Source organism: Scleropages formosus, chromosome 22 (assembly GCF_900964775.1).
Source record: "Scleropages formosus chromosome 22, fSclFor1.1, whole genome shotgun sequence".
Lineage (NCBI taxonomy): Eukaryota > Metazoa > Chordata > Actinopteri > Osteoglossiformes > Osteoglossidae > Scleropages > Scleropages formosus.
In genome coordinates this window covers 15,163,209-15,182,125 of record NC_041827.1, presented here as the reverse complement: position 1 = coordinate 15,182,125, position 18,917 = coordinate 15,163,209, and the positions used below count along the sequence as shown (strand labels likewise).

At 45.5% G+C, this 18,917-nt stretch overlaps 1 protein-coding gene across 1 annotated transcript; it reads left to right on the top strand.

Annotated features, from left to right (window-relative positions):
* Nucleotides 1-7,189: 7,189 nt before the first annotated feature.
* On the top strand, nt 7,190-18,375 carry apcdd1l (adenomatosis polyposis coli down-regulated 1-like). Its single transcript, XM_018742274.2, has 4 exons — nt 7,190-7,552; nt 15,230-15,413; nt 15,694-16,213; nt 17,582-18,375. The coding sequence occupies exons 1-4, from the start codon at nt 7,492-7,494 to the stop codon at nt 18,344-18,346; spliced, it is 1,530 nt and encodes a 509-aa protein (XP_018597790.2). The 5' UTR covers nt 7,190-7,491; the 3' UTR covers nt 18,347-18,375.
* Nucleotides 18,376-18,917: the final 542 nt, after the last annotated feature.

The window sequence follows — 18,917 nt, the reverse complement described above, 5'->3', positions numbered from 1 at the left end:
CGTTCCGTGTCAAAGGCTGCAATAAATCAAATCCCAGTGCAAGCAGGTAATCAGTTAGCAATGCGTGGAACTTTGGAACAACGTTTGGAACAACCGGCAGGCCTTAATTATTTCGGGAAAGCGATCCGTGTCTTCTTAGATTCTCGCTTGGCCTTGGGAAGAAGGAAATCAATGGCGGAGGGCGCCGAAAAGCATGGCACGTTAAGGAGCCTCAGCGCCGCCGCACAACCTCTGAGTGCGATACCTCCAGCATTTTAATCTGAGTGCGAGAGCAGCTCTCTCCTTGCTTCCTGTGGCCTCTTTAATCTTGACCGTTGGAACACAAGGCCTTTGGGAATCCCGACAAGAATTCAAAAAAGTCCCCAGACCTCTTTCAAGCAGTTTTTCTGCTACACTTTAAAGGCACAGATTCAGAAAAAAAAAAAAACAGAAAAGGTACTGCATTCGATAACAGAATGCAGAAGTCCTCAGCAGTCTATTTTGGCTTTCTTTCTAGACTTTCACACCTCACACACCAAGTTGCCAGTACAAACAATTGATGGAAATAGTTGCCAGTCTGTAGTTTTGGTCCGTGCCTTAACATTTTGACACTCTGCTGAGAAAACATCCTCATTATTTGAAGTTAAAAACCATATGGGAAAAAAATGGGCTAGAAGATCTCCCCGTCTGACCTTGTTTGTCTTTTGAACATCAAGCAAAGTATTCAACTTTGGGAGGCCCAGACGTACGATTCAAGGTCTTAGTGAAGTGATGTAGAAGGTGTTCAATATTGGCACAAATGGCGCATGACAGCAGTGTGCTGTGAGGGCCTCTCTCTTTCTCCGGCGGTGGATTCTTCGGGATCGAGTTTCACAGACTGAGGAACCAACGGCCAGTTCTGCTGCGCGCAAGAACAGGCTCGAGATGGCAGCAAATGTCAAAAACAAACACACCCTAGATAGCCATAACCCCTAGTCCCTTCACGGTGGGGTTCACAGCCAGATATATGCCCATCAGGGGTGCTCTCACACAGGGGAGCCCACATCATATAGCAACTGGTGGTTGGCACTCCTCTTTTATACATATTCAGTCTGTAATTAGCACATCAGGGTGTACTTTAGTATTAAGAGTTGTAAAAAGCTTCAGAATTACAGGTACAGACCTGTGCCATTCAATTTGGTCAGTTTAGGTGTAATTTTTATCATTTCTGTCTTGAAAAACAAATGTTATAGAAACGTTTGCCTTCTAAGCTTCTTTAGGAAACTGACAATTTCCAATTTACAGTATGTATATTTATATAAATAATGATAAATACAAAAAAGATATCTATATATAGAGAGAGAGAGAGAATGAAATCGACTACACACTGACAAAGGAAAAGTACCACTCCGTTCCTCAGAGACATGCTATACCCTCTGGTTCGGATCTTTGAAGAAGGATTCACAGTGCAGCAGGATCATGAACCCAAACATACCTCCACGCTTTGCAGGAACTGCTTCAAGACCGCAGAAGATCAAGAGGTACCGACTGTCACGGACTTTCCACCAGAGCCACTTGACCCCGACTCCACTGAACATCTACAGGGGCACTTGAAGACCGAGAAAGCCAAGCACTCAAGAACATCCCAAGACGCTCTTTGGAACATTCTCAAATCGTGCTGGGATAACGTGGACCATCAGCTTTTGCACAAACATGTGGAGTCCATGCCAGCTCGAGTGCACGCTGTCATTAAAGCAAAAGGGGCACATAGCAAATACTAAAAAAATTCGGAAATTCTTTTAATTTTTTTCAAAGGCTGCTTTTCACTCAAATTGTTGTGCTGACAATATGACATGTTATGAGAAATTCTGTAAAATAATGCAAAATAGAAGCATTTTTACCAGTGGTCTCAGACTTTTGGACCCCACTGTGTGTGTATTTGTATATGTGCACTCCGTCAAGAACATTTTAAAAAAAAAAATACTGTATCCTGTGATGTTTTTGATTTTGTCAGAAGCTTGCTAGGAGTAAGCAAAGCTAACGACCGAGGTCTCCTGACAACAGGTCAGCAAACCAGACTGCTTCATTGAAGAACCAGACCGAAGTACTAGATACTTGGACGATATTTGCCAAATGGATCCGTACATCTGCTCGATAATCCACATTACATAGTGATCTGAGACAGCAATATGAGGGGAACACCATACGGGCATCTCCAGAGCATCAGTCTGAGATGTTTAGCAAGGATTGTCCAGAAAGTTATTTGCAGTTAGATCATAATTCCGGTGTACAGTATTTGTGGAAGTATGACAGAGCTGAGTGTGGCAGACAGATGAGGTTATTAAGAACAAACAAGGATGCCTGAATCTTACTGTGACTTCCAAATGGCCTGGACAAGGGGGAAGGGAGGCTGAGGGCCATGTGTGTTACATGTGAAGTTGCAGCAGGGCTGCGAGCCTGTTAGGCTGTGTGATGGAACAGTTGCTCCACACATATATAAATGGTTATTTCTTAATAAGAATAAGTAAAAGTAAAGAGAATATTAGGGAAAATATTTACAGAATATGTACATTATACTGACTGTCAATATGTTTAGAGGTGTGTTTTTTACAGTGACAAACAAGCATATGCTTCACTTTGTGTGAAATGGAAAGCAGAAGCAGATACATTGTTTTATGTCACCTGAATTAAGTTGGGGGGGGGCGGTGGCGCGGACCTCGTCCTGCTCTCCGGTTGGTCTGGGGTTCAAGTCCCGCTTGGGGTGCCTTGCGACGGACTGGCGTCCCATCCTGGGTGTGTCTCCTCCGGCCTTGCGCCCTGCGTTGCCGGGTTGGGCTCCGGCTCCCCGCAACCACGATGTGTATTAAGTTGAACAATGTATGAAATACTGTATTTGTAAGAACTGTTTTTTTTGTTGAACGTTAAATGTAAGGTGGATAGTTGGTAATATTAACTATTGAATAGGGGGCAGCTGATGATGTAGTAGGGGACATGGTGGTGCCTTGGGTTTGACCGGGTACTGCTCTCCGGCGGGTCTGAGGTTCGAGTCCCACTGGGGGTGCCTTGCCACTGACTGGTGTCCCCTCCTGGGTGTGTCCCCTCCCCCTCCAGCCTTACGCCCTGTGTTGCCGGGTTAGGCTCCGGCTCCCTGCGACCCCGCATGGGACAAGCGGTATCAGAAGGTGTGAGTGTGAGTGTGAGTGTGAGATGAGGGTTAGGGTTGTTTTCTTTAGATCAAAAGGTTGCTGATGTGAATCCCACCCACCCTTGAGCAAGACAATTGCCCCAGTGGAAAAAAAAACCAACTGTACATATGGGTAAATAGCTGTAAGTAGCTTTACACTGTAAATTGCTCTGTAGAAAAGTATGAGCGAAACAAATAAATGTAATGTAAATGGTTGAGGATGGAGCCTACTGTTCAAAGGTGCTGCAACTCAGAGGCAGAAGTAGAGGAGGGAGAGCAAGAGGAAGAAGCGTGCTGCTGACTATTTCTGCTCATCGGTGGAATTCAACTTTGCATTTAGTTATTTGGTGATTTTTGCACCTGTAAATGGAGCGCTGGGATGTGTGCCGAAGAAAACGAACCCTTGTTTATCCGCATTAACCTCACGTTCACCTCATTACTCGGCCATCCGGGTCACAGGCTGCAGTAAAACAACGACACGAGTGCTGCGGCGGAGCAGAGTGGGGCACAACATCATCACTATGGCGCGAGCGTGCAGGCATTAGCGTGAGCGAGTAAAAATAGCAATGGGCAAACAAATTATACACTTCACAATACCCTTTCGGCAAAGACGTTGCTAATCGGCAAGAAAAACTCATTAGGGTCACTGAGACTCATTAGGATTAGGGGCAACAAGTATTCGCAAACACGACAGCGGCTGAGAAATAGTGCAGAAGACACCGAAAGACGCCGAACTACGCGAGCGGCTGCGCATGAGATGCACGCTACGAAAGGCAGTTGAACGGGAAGCTCTGACAGTAGGCCAAAATCGTCCAAAAAAAGTGACATTGAAATTTTAAGTTCCCATTTAGGTATAAAGTAGGTTAAACAAAAGAGAGAATAATGCAAACAGGAAGATGGAAAATGTCAACCATAGCTGGGGATAAAGTAAACACAATCAGGGCAAAAGCATAAATAAAAAGACAGTTGCAAGTCACCCCCCCCCAAACTCAAGAGCTGGTGGAATGGGGGAAACGTAATATGGCCCCAGAGAGAACACCGGCAGATGGACTATCTGAGGAAGATGAGGCCAGAGGAAGAGGTAATGCAGAAGGTGCCATTTCCCTGAGGATGGGCTGTGGGTCCAGGCCCTCAGCATCGCGAGAGGGACATGACTGAGCGGCGCAGCTGTAGGAGCGCATCGGCGTGTTATCAACCAGATGGACTTGAAGCGAAAAAGAGCAGCACGTTTCATGGGGGGGCTGATCTTTTCAGTATGGGCTTTGCTGCAGAAAAGTTCAAAAGAAGCCATTGCGGAGAAATCTGACGTTATATGCAGTCTTCACATAGCATCGAGTCTTTATGTATAAACGTAACAGATACTGCGCACTTCACATTTACTTTTATTCATTCAGCAGACTCTTTCCTCCAGAGGCGTACATCTGTGAGTAAACGACAATGCCTTTCACCAGCATGCGAAGAGATATAGATGCAGGACATGATTCTCAAAGTATAGTCAATTAGTCCAGATGTGTATTACGGAATTGACAAGGAATGAAAAGTTGTTTATTTTGGCAGATAATGTGGTGCAATTTTACGGCGCGATTACGAGGCGAGTGAGAATTGGGTCTGAAAGAGAAGTGTTTCGAGACCCTTCTCGAATGTTGACTGGGATTCAGCAGTTCCGAGGGCCACTTTGTACATAGACCTCACTTGTAGACTATGCTGTTGCGTGGCAATCATTGATTTCTGGGTTTGTCGTGCGATGAGTGCCGTTTCCGCACACTTTCCGTTCGGAAGACGTCCGAGGAAAAAAGACAAACTCTTTGAAAAGTACAAAAGAAAACACCCTGAATTTTTGACTGAGAAAGACATTAAAGCACAGTATTAAACTAGGGGGGAATATATCCGCACGTGACTGAGAGAGTTAAAAAGTCGACAGCCTGAAATTTCCATCAAGAAGTGGGTGTTCTGAACACCAGCCAGGTACAGCGCTCTGGTTCATCGATAGAAGTCAACGATCTGACCATGGATGGCGGGGAGGATCAAAGGGAATTCCTGCGTCTCGTATCGCTGTTTGAATTTAGAACTGCACAGATGCCAGATAGAGCGCTGGGATGTGAATGTGTGATGATTAGAGCAGAAGGCTTATCTGAGCGCCGGGCATGTGCCTTTGTTCACAGTTAACGCACCCCCCACGGCGCGGTGCAGGCTGGCTTCAACCGGATCTCCCACAGCTTGGAGTCGGGCCACGGACCGGCTTCCGTGCGGCCACATCCCCCCTTCTTTAAAAATAAAATATCACGAGCAGTTCCACTGGGCACCGTTCTCCTCGCTCTCCAGCAGGTAGAAGATCAAATGGGCCACAGAAAATATTTTGGCACCTAAACTCTCCGCACCTTCAATCAAATCTGATTGGACCAGAGAGGCGGAAGGCTGGGATTTGCCAAAAAATGGGCACATGCCGGGCAAGGTAAAGGCTTTTAAAATGTGCTGTGGTCTTCGAGAGTGCCTGTGTCAGATATGAGGGCATTCTAGGGACTGGGTGCGCAGAGGAGAGGAGAGGTGAAGAGAAGAGGCACCAGAACCACAGCTGGGAGGAGGAGCGAGAGACAGGGTGCAGAGACCCACCGGTCCCAACGGGGGGCGCTGTCAGCACATTTACTTGAAAACGGAGCCCATCCTGGTTCTGCGGAGCTCCATTCATGAGCTTAACAAGATGGTCACTGGAGAAGTGTTCGCACAGACAGACAGTACCGCACGTAGGGAAGCCGGGCTGCAGCGTGGGCCTGTAAATCTCGCTCGGAACAGAAAGGCGCACGAAGCGCAAGCGAGCCATCTGTTTGTCTTTACGTTCGAACTGCGCTTTTTTCCGAGCGGCTTTCTTTCCTTACGAAAAGTATGTGTCTGTGTGTGTGTGTGTGTGTGTGTGTGTGTGTGTGTGTGTGCAGGGCTAGGGGCACTGGCTGAAACTAAGTAAAATGTAAGATTGCGGAGTTTCAAATTATACTGTCTAGGAAAATTCCGCTTACGTGCTCAAGCGTAAGAGTGCCATCGAAATAAGGCCGGTTCGCCAGTTTCGTGGTGCGCCGTGAAATTTCTGCCAGCTCAGACTTTAAGAGTACGCCTTGCCAAAGTGCGGGGCGGTTACCTGCGCACACATTTTTGAGAGTCTGATTGAAAGCTGATGGTCGGAATAGCCGTACAATGCAAGGGTGAAGGATCGCTCCTCTTCACCTTCCTTCAGCATCTGCTGGAAGAGGCTCCTCTGCGGTCTGCAGCCCACCTGACACATCCACTGGCGCACAATGCTTGGAACGCATTCACATGGCACCAAAATAATACCAACTGGGGCACCAGGCGGCATAGTGGATGGAGCTGCTGCCTTTGGATTTGGAGATCACTGGTTGGAATGCCACCTCCTGCTGTAGCTCCACTGAGCGAGGTACTTACCCTCAATTACTCCAGTAAAAGTTACCCAGCTGTATAAATGGGTAAATAATTGTAATTAGCTGACCATTGTAAGTTGCTTTGGAGAAAAGTGTCAGCTAAATAAATATTAATGCAAAAGAGCATTTTCAATATCCTTTTTGACAAACACTATCATTTCTGGCCCTTAATTATAATTGTAATCAGCCAGATTACAAATCTGTCTAGTTTGAACTCACTGCGATTTCCCACAGAATTTTAAGATGTTTAAATGCTCCTGTGCCATTCACGATGTTAACAGTTATTAAACGTGTCTCTTGCCCCCCCACCCACCCAGAGTTGCTTGGGTGTAATTTTTCTCTCTAACATTTTTGTACCATACACCTTGCTCCAGACCTCACCGTGGAGTGGACAGCGTGGAGTCTGGGAATATCCGAGGGACCCTCTCTCCTCCCGCGCTGCCGTCCCTCCCTCTCTCTCACTTTCTCATCCTGCGCCCCCCTCCTCTTGAAACCAGCAGTCATGCAGAGACTGCGAGCACAAAAGCACAGCGAGCTTCACCGCAGCCCGGAGGAGAGACGGAGAGAAGGAGAGACGGAGGGAAGGAGGGAGGGAGGGAGGGTGGGAGAGACAGACCGACCGAATGCTCCAACCTCCACTTTCACTCACTTCTACTGGGAACAAGAACAACCAGAATCAGAAGGCTGAACGCTGCCTGCTGAAAAAGGAGAAAAACACTGATCTTACAGAGAAAGGCGCCGCAATCAGAGAATAGCAAGAGCCTGAAAAGGACTCATTTAAAGGATAATCCAGGATTATAGGTGTATTTCTCTGAGAGCAATGTGTTTGGTGGAAGAAGGTTGCTGAAGACAATCTCTACCCTGACAGCTGAAGAACTGTGTAGTTGTGCAGTGCGTGTGTGTGAGAGTCTCTGTATAATCATGTTAAAGAACAGCCTCAATCACCTGTTGAGGGCATTCGGGACTCTCTGGCTCTTGGGGGGTGAGTAATATCGCTCTTCTTTTCTCTACTTATTTTATTTTTATTTCTCCCCATTTTCAGTGTCAAACGTCAGAATTTTCCTAAAGCTTTTGTCCACGAAGAAAATGAATAACAGTTTTTATAAAGTAGTTATTGTCTAAGTATATCCGCATTGTGCGAAAAAATATTGTGGTTGAGAATTCAATTGCTAACCAAAAAGTACAATGATCTGATGAGAGTAAACGTGTGCTTAGCTTTGCGTGTTGTGATCTCCCTCATGTTCGGATAGGAAATATGTTTGCTTTGAAGATGAGTTATATTATTCTGACATCAGATAAAATGAAATGCCTTCTTATTAGCTGGGCATTGACTGAACTGCTGACTTTGCTCATGACACACACACACACACACACACACACACACAAATTACTCTCCTCTTGTATCCTGCAATCCTCAAAATCCTGCTCAATTAATTTTTTTTTTAAACTAGCTACTTCTAGTGACTCGGGCTGGAGCACAACTTGTGTATTAGCTGCTGTTCGGGGTTTTCTATTATGTGAATACAATGAATAAATGCAAAGGCTGCAGACAAGCATTGATCAATTATCATTAATTCTGTGTTTTCACAGTCCCACTTTTTCATTGCTGTTAAATGGAAGTGACACCAGGTTCACTGTAAATGTGTAAAACCTGTATATGAACATGCAGTGAAATAGTTATTTGTGACAGAATACAAGACTGCAAAGGTCAGCGTTAGTGATGTTTCTGCACAGAAGAGCAGGTCTCCTATGAGTAACGGACTGCTCCATTGCGCCTCTGTTGTATATTTAATTTTAAACACATTCCGAGCTATTATATCAGTAAAGTGTCACTTGAAGCTGTACTCCTGCTTTGCACTTCAATACTCAACTTTTCAACAAATAGACCTTAATATTTTAAATGGCCAGTCACAAAACACCCAAAACCTGCACAAAAAAAAAAAAAAAAAGAGGGCTGATACTTCTAACTCCTTGATTTATTTTCTGGCTAATGGAACACAGCCCTTCTGTGGAACCCAAAACCAGAACCATGAAACGAACTGCACGTAATGAAGGCGACTCATGTCTTGTGGCACCGATGGACGTGACACATTGAAGTAGACAGAACATAAGACAAAGAACATATCGGCTAAAAAGGTCTCTCTTGGTGGGCTCAGCTGAAATTGCAGTGGTGGAAAATGGGTTTATTAATAGGTTTATTTGGAATTTCTTTCCTTTGTTTTTGAAAGTTGGGGCTGGAGAAAGCTGGGCCCTTTGAAAACCGGCTTCATCCAAGCACAGAAGCACGGCCCTGAGACTAATGTCCTGATTACAGTAATGGCTGCAATAACAGGACGCCACCATTACTGACCCCAACTTCAGATAGCGTTTATTTTCCATCGCCAGCCTTGGAAGCCAAGCATTTTTCCTGTCAGTGCCAGTTAAAATGACGGCGGGAGCCAGTGCGAGGCAACTGTCCAGCTCTAATCGCTGTAATACTCTCGGCTATTTTGGCTAACAGAACGTCCTTTCTCTTTTCTTTGACTCAAGTCAAGTATGGCAGAGGGGCGCAGTCAAGGATTCCCGTTCCGCCATACCGTTCATCCCACAAAGAGCAATTACTTCATCCCTGTTATTCCTGCCTTCTGTTTCTCATCCTTTTACCCAGTCCCCCTGTTCTGTATCAAAGAAGATACCAACATGTGTTCTAGAGTTACACAAAATGCTGCCCAGGAATTTGTCTCTGAACTTGTTCGGCTGACATGGTTGTGTAACAAGGCAAGTCTTGTTGGTCGTCTTGCCCCTTGTCGAACCCTTGTCTCCGATCCTGCCGCTGCACTGCACTTTCCAGTATGCCTCAGTCTCCTGCGCTCTAAGAGAGACATAGCAAACAGCTTTATCAATAGCGCTGACCGCGAGGGAGGGTCTCCAAAATAAATCACTGCAGAGATACCGGGACACAAGTGAGTTGCAAACAGCACACTGTTCCGCTTATCTTTACTACATTCTTCACTAAGGGATCAGTTTAATCTCAGCCTCGCCTTTTCACACACTGCCTTCGCACCGGTGTCAGCTCTTTCCAGGGTCTGAGCCTCTCTGACCCAACGTATGAATTTCATCGGCATATATAGGCAAGATCATCTGAAGTCAGTGAAGGACCGCTCAACACAAGCTAAGAGTTACTGAAAAATTTTCTTTGGATGCAGTGCGAGAAACAGTCAAAATCTCAGTCGACCTCCTGTTGCTCCTAGCACTGCGCTGAATCACATTTCACACACACACACACATTTTCAGAACCGCTTGTCCCATCCAGGGTCACGGGGAACCGGAGCCTACCCGGTAACACAGGGCGTAAGGCCGGAGGGGGAGGGGACACACCGAATCAACAGGTTATAATTTAAACGATTACTTGCCAACGCTAAACTTTTAACTTCTGCCCCCAATGACAGTGCCCATTAACAGCAAACTTTAATAACACAACAAAAAATTTCCGCAAGCAACTCTTCCAAATTGGATTCAGCTGAACCTGGGATCCAATTATAAAATATAAATCATAATTGAAATCAATCCCTTATGCCATTAAGGTTATATGACAGTTAAAACGAATTTATACTGGCTGGACCAGTACAGCTGTATAAAATACAGGGGCACAGCAGGAGATCTTGATGCAAACGTTCCAAAAATGTTCTTATGCCAAACTCAGACGTCCTGCTTTCCCATATGTGCAAACTAGAAAACAATGCAGTCAGGCTGTGTTATCGCCCACTTATGATTTGTGCTTTTACTATCTAATTCCCTGTAATCGGTTTCATCTGGAAAGAGGTTCATAATGTACAAGAAATGTTAGTTCCTATACTACAGATATATTATAGCTGCCCCAACAAAACACGTGCTGCACTGTCTTCATTTTTCCCATTCAACACCACAATAGAACAGCAGACTGAGCTCACCAGTTCTTGTCACCATCCCTTTGGCTTCATTTCAGCAGCTGCTCAGAGAGAGCAGTTCCATAAAAATTGGCAAACAGTATAACATGTTGCTCATGAGGCACAAAATTCAGTTTATCACTGAAGTATAACATATTTAACAAACACACACACACTGACTGAAGCCGCTTGTCCCAAAGCGGGGTTGCGGCAAGCCGAAGCCTAACCTGGCAACGCGGGGCGCAAGGCTGGAGGGGGAGGGGGACACACCCAGGACGGGACGCCAGTCCATCACAAGGCACCCCAAGCGGGACTCGAACCCCAGACCCACCAGAGATCAGGACCTGGCCAAACCCACTGCACCCCCCATATGTAACACAGATTTAATAATGATATATTTCAAGAAATGTATATGTTATCAGTAATAATTTAATTATATATCAACTGACAGAGGTGTTTTTAAAATTTAATATACGCTGAGCGTAGCCAAGACACCTGGAAAGCCAAACAGATTTTTAATTTTCTAAACAAATCACTAGATTAAAGCACATTCACCTTTGACAAAAAACAAGACAATGGTTCATCCAGTTGCTGAGATATGGTAAGAAGTAGATATGAAACATGCAAGGCTTTATCCATCAATATTGTTACAGCTGCAAAACTTGTTGTAAGAGTCTATTGCATAAGGAAGGTAGAGAACTGCAAGAGGTGAAAAAGGAGTTACAGAAAAAATATAAACTTGACATCATGCTTACTTTGTTACTAATCTTGTTGCCAAGCGTGTGGACAATGTTTTGAAAGGTGAAGTCTGTGCTTGACAGCACTACGTTGGTGAGATTTATCCGATCCCCGAGAATCTTCATGAGCAGCTGCTATTAGAAGGAATTCAAAAGGTGGAACCCATGAGCTCCCGTTGTACATCATTCAAAACTGTCTTGCAGCCCCCGTCTTGGCAGCCAGGACTGCGGGTTCAATGGTCAACATGAATAAGGCTTTTTTTTGTCACGCTGAGTGTCGTAATGCAAATGCAAACATTAAAAGGAAAAGAAGAAAAAGAAGAATCTTCCATCCATCCAAAACAAATGAGCCATAAACATGGCCTATTCTTGACAGAAGGAGTAGTGAAAGGGTCAGATCTTTCAGAGGCCCTACAAATGCAAGGCAGTGGAACGACTCTATAGTCATTCTGCCAGTGAGAAGCCCCGTTGTGTCACTGAAGCTTGTGGTTTTGAGCAAAGAACGGACACCCAGGGCCCGTGAGGATTTGGGCCCTTTTAGGTGGGGGGGATGGGAAATCCATGCTCTACACCCCCATCATTTAGACAATACCATCCAACTTAGTGAATATGGAAAACACTGATGAGCATGACTGAAACTGGTCTTTCGCTGCAGAAAGTCTGCACATACTACCTCTAAACTGATAGGTGTCATGAGAAATACCTGATCTGTCCCACTGGGACGGGATCAAAAGCAGACAAAGCTGTCAAACTTTAGTCAAACATGCAGACTAAAAATGACCTCCAGCAGTCTGCGATGAATTATATTTATGCATTAATTTTTTTTTTTTTACATAAGCATTTCTTCAACAAACCATTAAGTGCTGCTTGTCCATGGAAAAGTCTTGTGATGAGCTATCCAGACTGACAGATTGCTTTGGCTCGAAACCAGATTCCTCTCCTGACAACACTGTTACACTGACACGCCGCACACTGGACACATGCTTTGCTGTAGCACCATCTGGTGGTCGCCCTGTGGCCTGCTGCTCCTGGGAACCTTCTGATGAACCTCTCTGGCTGCTTTGGTGGGACATCATAATGTTCCATAGTCATACACTGTGCCCCAGCACTATAATAACATAAAGTCTGTTAAAGCACTGGCACTTTTAGAGAATAATGAAAGGCAGCATTAGATCATAAGCAAATAATAGTCACAAACTAATTGGAGTTTGCACATTCTGCCAGTGTCTGCATGGGTTTCCTTTGGGTTCTCTGGTTTCCTCCCACAGTCCAACGACATGCTGTTCATGTTCACCCATAGTGTGTGAGTGATACAGAGAGAGTGTGTTTCACTGAAGTATGGATGAGTGACCCAGTGTAAGTAGTGTATCTAGCAGTGTAAGTCACCTTGGTGAATAAGGTATGTGGGCTGATAACACTACATAGAGTTCATTGGAAGTCGTAGGCTCCGGTTCCCCGCGACCCCCCAGAGAAAAGCACCTACTAAACAAATAAATGTAATATCACCTGTCATGTAAGACAGGTTCTGGGGTTAACCAATGAATTGAATGTTTTTTGAATGTGTAAACGTATTGAGCTAAAGCTGGTACTGTTCCTATCTGATGAAAAAAGCTGGACCCTTAATTGCTCGGTAATTTTAATTCTGTGAAAGCTTCTTTTTTCTGTAAATGCAACCATATGTTAACAACAAGCACATATAATCTTTTCCATGAAGCCCACCAGGAGGGACACAGTCCAGTGATGGCAGAGGTCTGAAGGACGTATCGGCGAAAACCACGTCGAGAAAGATATCTAAGAAATTATAAGTAGCATTTCTTAGAGGTTTGATGAGTATTTTCCTTTATGGTTCAGCCACTGGAGTGTGAGGGCAGTGCAGATTAGTGCAACTACATCAGCGACTCAGCAAAAAAGTCAGAAAGGTGAAGGTGTAATACAGCTGCAAAACAACTCAAATTCAGATTTAAGGAGAGTTTCTATTTTAGGATAGCTTGCCGTTAAAGTGGAAGAAAATCACGAATGCAAATAAAGAAACGGAAAAAAAAAAAAAAAAAGAGGGTCGCTCAAAGCATCGGTGCTTGCCCCCATATGGAAATAATTCCAGCGTTTTAGAAACAAACAACGCCGGGCTCGGATTGATTAGCACATTAAAAACAGTGGTCGAGGAGAAGCACGCTGGCTGATGTGCTCTCTAAACCTCATGATTAAAGCCACTGGTTCAAAGCTCCTCTCAGGACCCTGGAGCGGACCTTTCTTCAGACAGTCCAGAACCCGGATTAAATGATGCCTTCATTCACCAGATTACAACCATCCTTCTGGTAGAGAAGAGAGAACAGAGGTCCCACATTGAATTCTATGGGCTTTTAGAGTAAAAACACTTAGGCCTTTGGATGGAATCTGGGCCCTACGCAATGGAGCCCCATAAACTGCAGTTGGAAATGCCGTGACTCACACACACCAGTTACACCACCCTGAGCCGTAACACGATCGATTGCGCGCAGCTCATAAATACCGTCGTCTGCGCCGCACAGCTTCGTAATGACGTGCACGAGGGGGCGTCCGCAGACTCGAGGGGAGCGAGCAGGGTGGCGCGAGGGCAGGTGACGAAATCGGGCAACGATTCTGCCGAGTGGGGCGGGGTCGCCTTTCCGCTCGGTCGCACTGCTTGTCCCTCTGGACGAGTTCCTCTTCGTCGCTCGAACATTCGGGTTCAATCTAAAGCAGGCCGGCGCGATCCCTTTATTCATTATTGCTCGCGCTCTTCCGTGCGCCACATGGACAGGCATATATGGGCGGGTCTACGGTGCAGGTAGCGCTCGTCCACGCGCGGGGTGTTCGCACCGGAGAGGCAGCCGCAGCCGGAGTGAGTGTTTCCGTGCGGGACGGACGGGCTCAGCGCGGCGGTTCGCTGCGGTGTTGCATCCATCGCACACATATCGAAGTAAAGCAAACAGCGATTTTCCCCGACTAATGTTTCTTTCATTCAGAACTAAATCATTTCCACAAACCGCATCCGTCCGCAAGTCAAAACATGACTCGTGGGCACACATAAATAGCCCAATATGAATGACTCCAAGGGGAGCGGGTCTAGCGGATTGATAATTACACGCAGCCAACAGGGTTTCACGAAGCAGAAGGTATCTGAGTATTATTGTAACTAAAAAAAAAAAATCTCCTCTTGTGAAAGTCGGCTTGATCGACATCACGGACTTTTTCCAGAGAAATGCCTTTCTGAACTTCAGTTCTTCTTGTGTTATTCTTCCTCCTGTCTGCTGATTTATGTTCTTCATCTTGTTTTAAGCCTGGCAAGCAGCCATTTTGATGACCCCTCTGACTCACTGTCCTTCTCTTACCTGTTCAATACCATATGGATGATACTAGACAGTGGTACACAGATCATATGATTCAAAAAATCTTAAATCTAAAGGGATCCTGCATTTATATTACATTTTCACAATGCTGTATTGCCTGTTTCAGGGAACACTTTTGTGATTCAGTAGCCATTCCCCATCTTTGGAAACTGACGAGAAATAACTTTAAAAAAATCTTTCTGTCAAAACCCACACGTGGAAATTTAACTCGGAAATTCTTTGTGAGAAACAGAGCCCAAATGTCACTATGTTTTGTGTGATTTTTGCGGAATGTTGTTTGCAAAATCCCCCTGGGTATGTGAAGCTGGAGCGGGGCCACGCGTATTAGCGCGAGCCTTGGATCCTCGCGCTCTTCGCAATAACAGTATCACTATCAGAGACAGTAACACACGGTACGGCAAATGAAGGACAGACTCACACACGTATCGCTATTGTCACTCTGGGGGGGGGGGGGTCGCTGAAACCAAATCCCAGCTGAACTAGTATTGCTGAAATACATGATGATAGTCCTAATTACAAAATTACACAAGCAAACGATGAGAAATAAAAACAAGTGCCGTGTTGTAAATGAGTGTTGACTGTTTTTTTTCCCCAGACACTCTTGAGCCTCTGCGTGTGTTTAATACCGGGTGTCTACTGTCCTCCGCAGCCGTCCTGGTGTCCGGTCGTAAACTATGGGAGGTGCCAACAGCCCCCTTGACGCCGCCTGCCAACAGCACCACCAAGCTCATTTGGGCGCCGCACTGCGACACTCAGCTCCGCCACCTACAGGACGGAGGTCGAATCGCAGCTCTCATCCCGCCAAGGCTGGAGGGAACGTGGCTTTCCACCAGGCGAGCGCTTTTCAACACACTTTCCAGATGTGACCAAGTGCAGTAGCAAACTTTAAGAGCCAAAAAACGGGAAAAAAACGTAAAAAATTGTAAATAATAAATCTGATCTTATTTACGTAAACATTTTCACATTACAATAATCCATTACGGTTCACAGTCTGCCAGCGTTGAAATGTTCTAGTTGCATACGCTCGAATTAACGGTATGCAGGGTGTCTGTAGTATGGATGCCGTAAGTACACGAGATGACAGTTGTTCTAAATACAGCTGTTCACTTCCAGATGTGAGGTTAGGCCTGGCCCGGAATTCCTGACCCGCTCCTACACGTTCTACCCCAACCGGCTGTTCAAGGCCCTCCAGTTCTACTACGCGGACAGCGGGTGTCAAAAGCCGGACTACTCGCTGGTGGTCCGGGGCAAGCTGCGGCTGCGCCAGGCGTCGTGGATCACGCGCGGGGGCACTGAAGCAGAGCATCACCTACAAAAAGTGGGCATCGTTTTCCACGGTCCCTCGGCCGCACGGCGGCTCGCCGCCCGCTTGCCGCCCGCCTGTCGCTGCGGGCCCGCGGCCTGCTGGGTGCCCGGTCGCCTGTACGAGCTGCACGGTGCCAAAGCGGGCCCGGACTGCCTCGGGGAGCTGGGCTTCTCCATGATGGAACTGGACCTGCTGCGTGTGGAGACCCAACACCACCCGCACGGGCAGCTTGTCCAGGAGCTCTTTCTGGGTGATATCCACACTGAGTGGACACAACGCACCCACTATCGACCCAGCGGATATCAGCAACCCCTGCAGAATGCCATGGTGAGCCGGCCGGCTGTCTCGGGTTACCGAAAACCTCGGAGCAGATGGCCTGAATTCAGTCGTCTGTCAGTTTCAGTAATTCAAATGTAAAATATGAAAATCCTGAGGTGTGTAAAAACATGTCGTTATGCTGAATATGGACATAACCATATTAACATGTTTTTATAAATACGTTTATATGAATATTTAGTTTAACAGTGAGCTTCATCTTTTTTGGGCTCTCAGCCAAGTAGAAATACAAACTGTGCATAAACTTTCATACCCAACAGGGCATTGAAAGTTTACATTATTTATGCTTTTATATGCCAAGATGTATACCATGCTGAAGAATACAATTTAGGATTTCAGCCTCTCGATTTTCTTGTGTCAAGTCCAATTCTTCTAAAGTACTACTACGCAAACCACAAAACTTTAACATGTTGTAACTTCAGAACAGTAGAGCTCAACATTTTTTTGTCAAATGCATATATAAACATTTGATTCTGTGTTTAGGCAAACCATTTTGTGCTGTGCTGTTAATCCAGAATAAGCCTCGATATGCTTTACGCGGATAACTCATATCCACCACAAACCTCTCTGATCCGTCTGGATATCCATGTGGATCTTTTGAATTTAATACCTTGAGAAGGCTTGGAGGAAACAGTATTTCAAAGTTCTTGGTTTTCCCTCATGCTGTTTCAGCCAAAAGAAAAATCCTAAAATATTCACTTTAGACTTAGCTTAAAGGCAAATATTGAATGATTTCCATTAACATTTTTGTTGAATTATATATGCTGCATTACTACGACCTTACATCAGTTCCTTAAAAAATTTTTAATTTCAGAGAAACCCTGTGTCCAACCGATGTGATGACCTGGCTACTGAATTAACAGCAATCAGTTGCACAGCAAAATGGCTTATGGCTGCACACTTTTAACATGTCATCTGTGAGAATGCTGTCGAAATTAATTTTTCCATTAATACTCTGGAAAACCGTACTCTTTACACCTTTAAAATGAGACGGTGCAAATGCTGACAAAATGGATACCTAAGCCATTTAGTGGAAAAACATGGCTCATCATCTATCATGTCTTGCAACACTGACAGTGTATTAAGGAAAGAAAGTTCTGCGCTATCAATCATGCTTATAAGATTGGTTATTGGTATGGATGATACACAGCACACTTCCACGCACCGACATACCAGTGGCAAAATGGTTTTTACTCAAGAGTTTGTTCACAGGATACTATCTGTGAATCATGCTTCTTTTCATCCTATTTTGTATACTGTTGACCTGACAGCTAATGACATATGATTAGCACTTTGTGAGGTGATTTGGAGAATAGGCCTTACATCTCACCTCTGCCTCTGGGGTATCTTTCTTCACAGCACCATATCCACCCGTGCCTGGTGTGTGCCTTAGTTTACCGTGCCACAGAACAGAGCCCCCCGGTGCTGCCAGCTACCCCCACCCCACCACTGTCCTTGGATGGGCGCTGGGTGAGCCAGCAGTGCGAGGTACGGCCCGCCGTACTCTTCCTCACACGTGACTTCACCTTCCACGAGGACCAGCACACATGGGAGGGAGTGTACCAGCACTACTCAGATCCCGCGTGCCACCAGCCCACCTTCCGGGTGCACGCCTCGGGCCGCTACACCCGTGGAGCTTCCTCTCCCAAGGTGCCCGGTGGAACCGACTTTGTCTTCAAGGTCACGCAGGCCAAGGTTACTGTGCAGGAGAAGGTGACAGCCAGAGTTCTGAACTCCTCTGAGGAGGGGACCTGTGGGCTGGGCAGAGCCTGGGAGGAGGGTGTGGAGCAGGACATCACTCCCACGCATGGGTGTGCCGCGCTGGGAATCAAGCTCCCGCACAAGGAGTACGAGCTGTTCAGGATGGAGCTGGATCACAGAAAGCGACCCCTGCTCTTCATTGGAGAGAGGCCAACTGATGGGTCTAGTCCAGACCGTCCCCAGAAGAGGCCCACCTCTTATCAGGCTCCATTGGTTCATTGCAGTGGTAGAGGCAGTCGCTCTCACCACCACGACCAGCACAGCACCTTTGCCTTCCAGTCATCTGTCAGTGGAGCTCCACAGTATCCTGCTCTCTGGGTCTTGGTTACATTGCTTGGAGGTTGTTATGTCACGGCAACGTAATGCTGTTGGGGCGTCGGTCATGCCACTGACCCGAGCTGTCTCTTCTTCAGATATGCTACAGCTGTTGAGTATCAAGGTTTACTTTGTAAGGTCTGACTTTATTACATCTATCAAGATGATTTAATTGTTTGACTATGACTTCATTAACATAGTGCTTTTGCCAAGAACATGTCACATGTTTAAAGGCTTTCCAAAAGCTAAATAGGATCTTATTTTTAGAAGAATTACAAAAATATTTCCTTTTTACAGAAGTGAAACAGACAATTCCTATGAGTATATATATATGTATATATATCTCAAGATATATTTTTGATGTTTCAAAGCAATCAAATTAATGGCACAAAGCCTGATAGCTGATGCTGGTGAAGTAATGGTTTTGTAATTAATAAATCAATCCACCCAGTGTACATGCACAAAATTTTTTAGACAGTGATTGTTTATACACTTAAGAAATACACTTATCATATCTGTTAATAAATCAAACTCTGTCAGTCTCTTAGGCAATGATATATTTCAATGTCAGAAAGACTCATAGGGTTTGATTTGTTAAGCATATTTTCAACTGTGTCCA

Coding starts and splice junctions, on each gene's coding strand:
- apcdd1l (XM_018742274.2), top strand. CDS start 7,492: ATGTTAAAGAACAGCCTCAATCACCTGTTGAGGGCATTCGGGACTCTC. Junction 7,553..15,229: donor GACTCTCTGGCTCTTGGGGG/GTGAGTAATATC, acceptor TGTCCTCCGCAG/CCGTCCTGGTGTCCGGTCGT. Junction 16,214..17,581: donor AACCCCTGCAGAATGCCATG/GTGAGCCGGCCG, acceptor CTTTCTTCACAG/CACCATATCCACCCGTGCCT.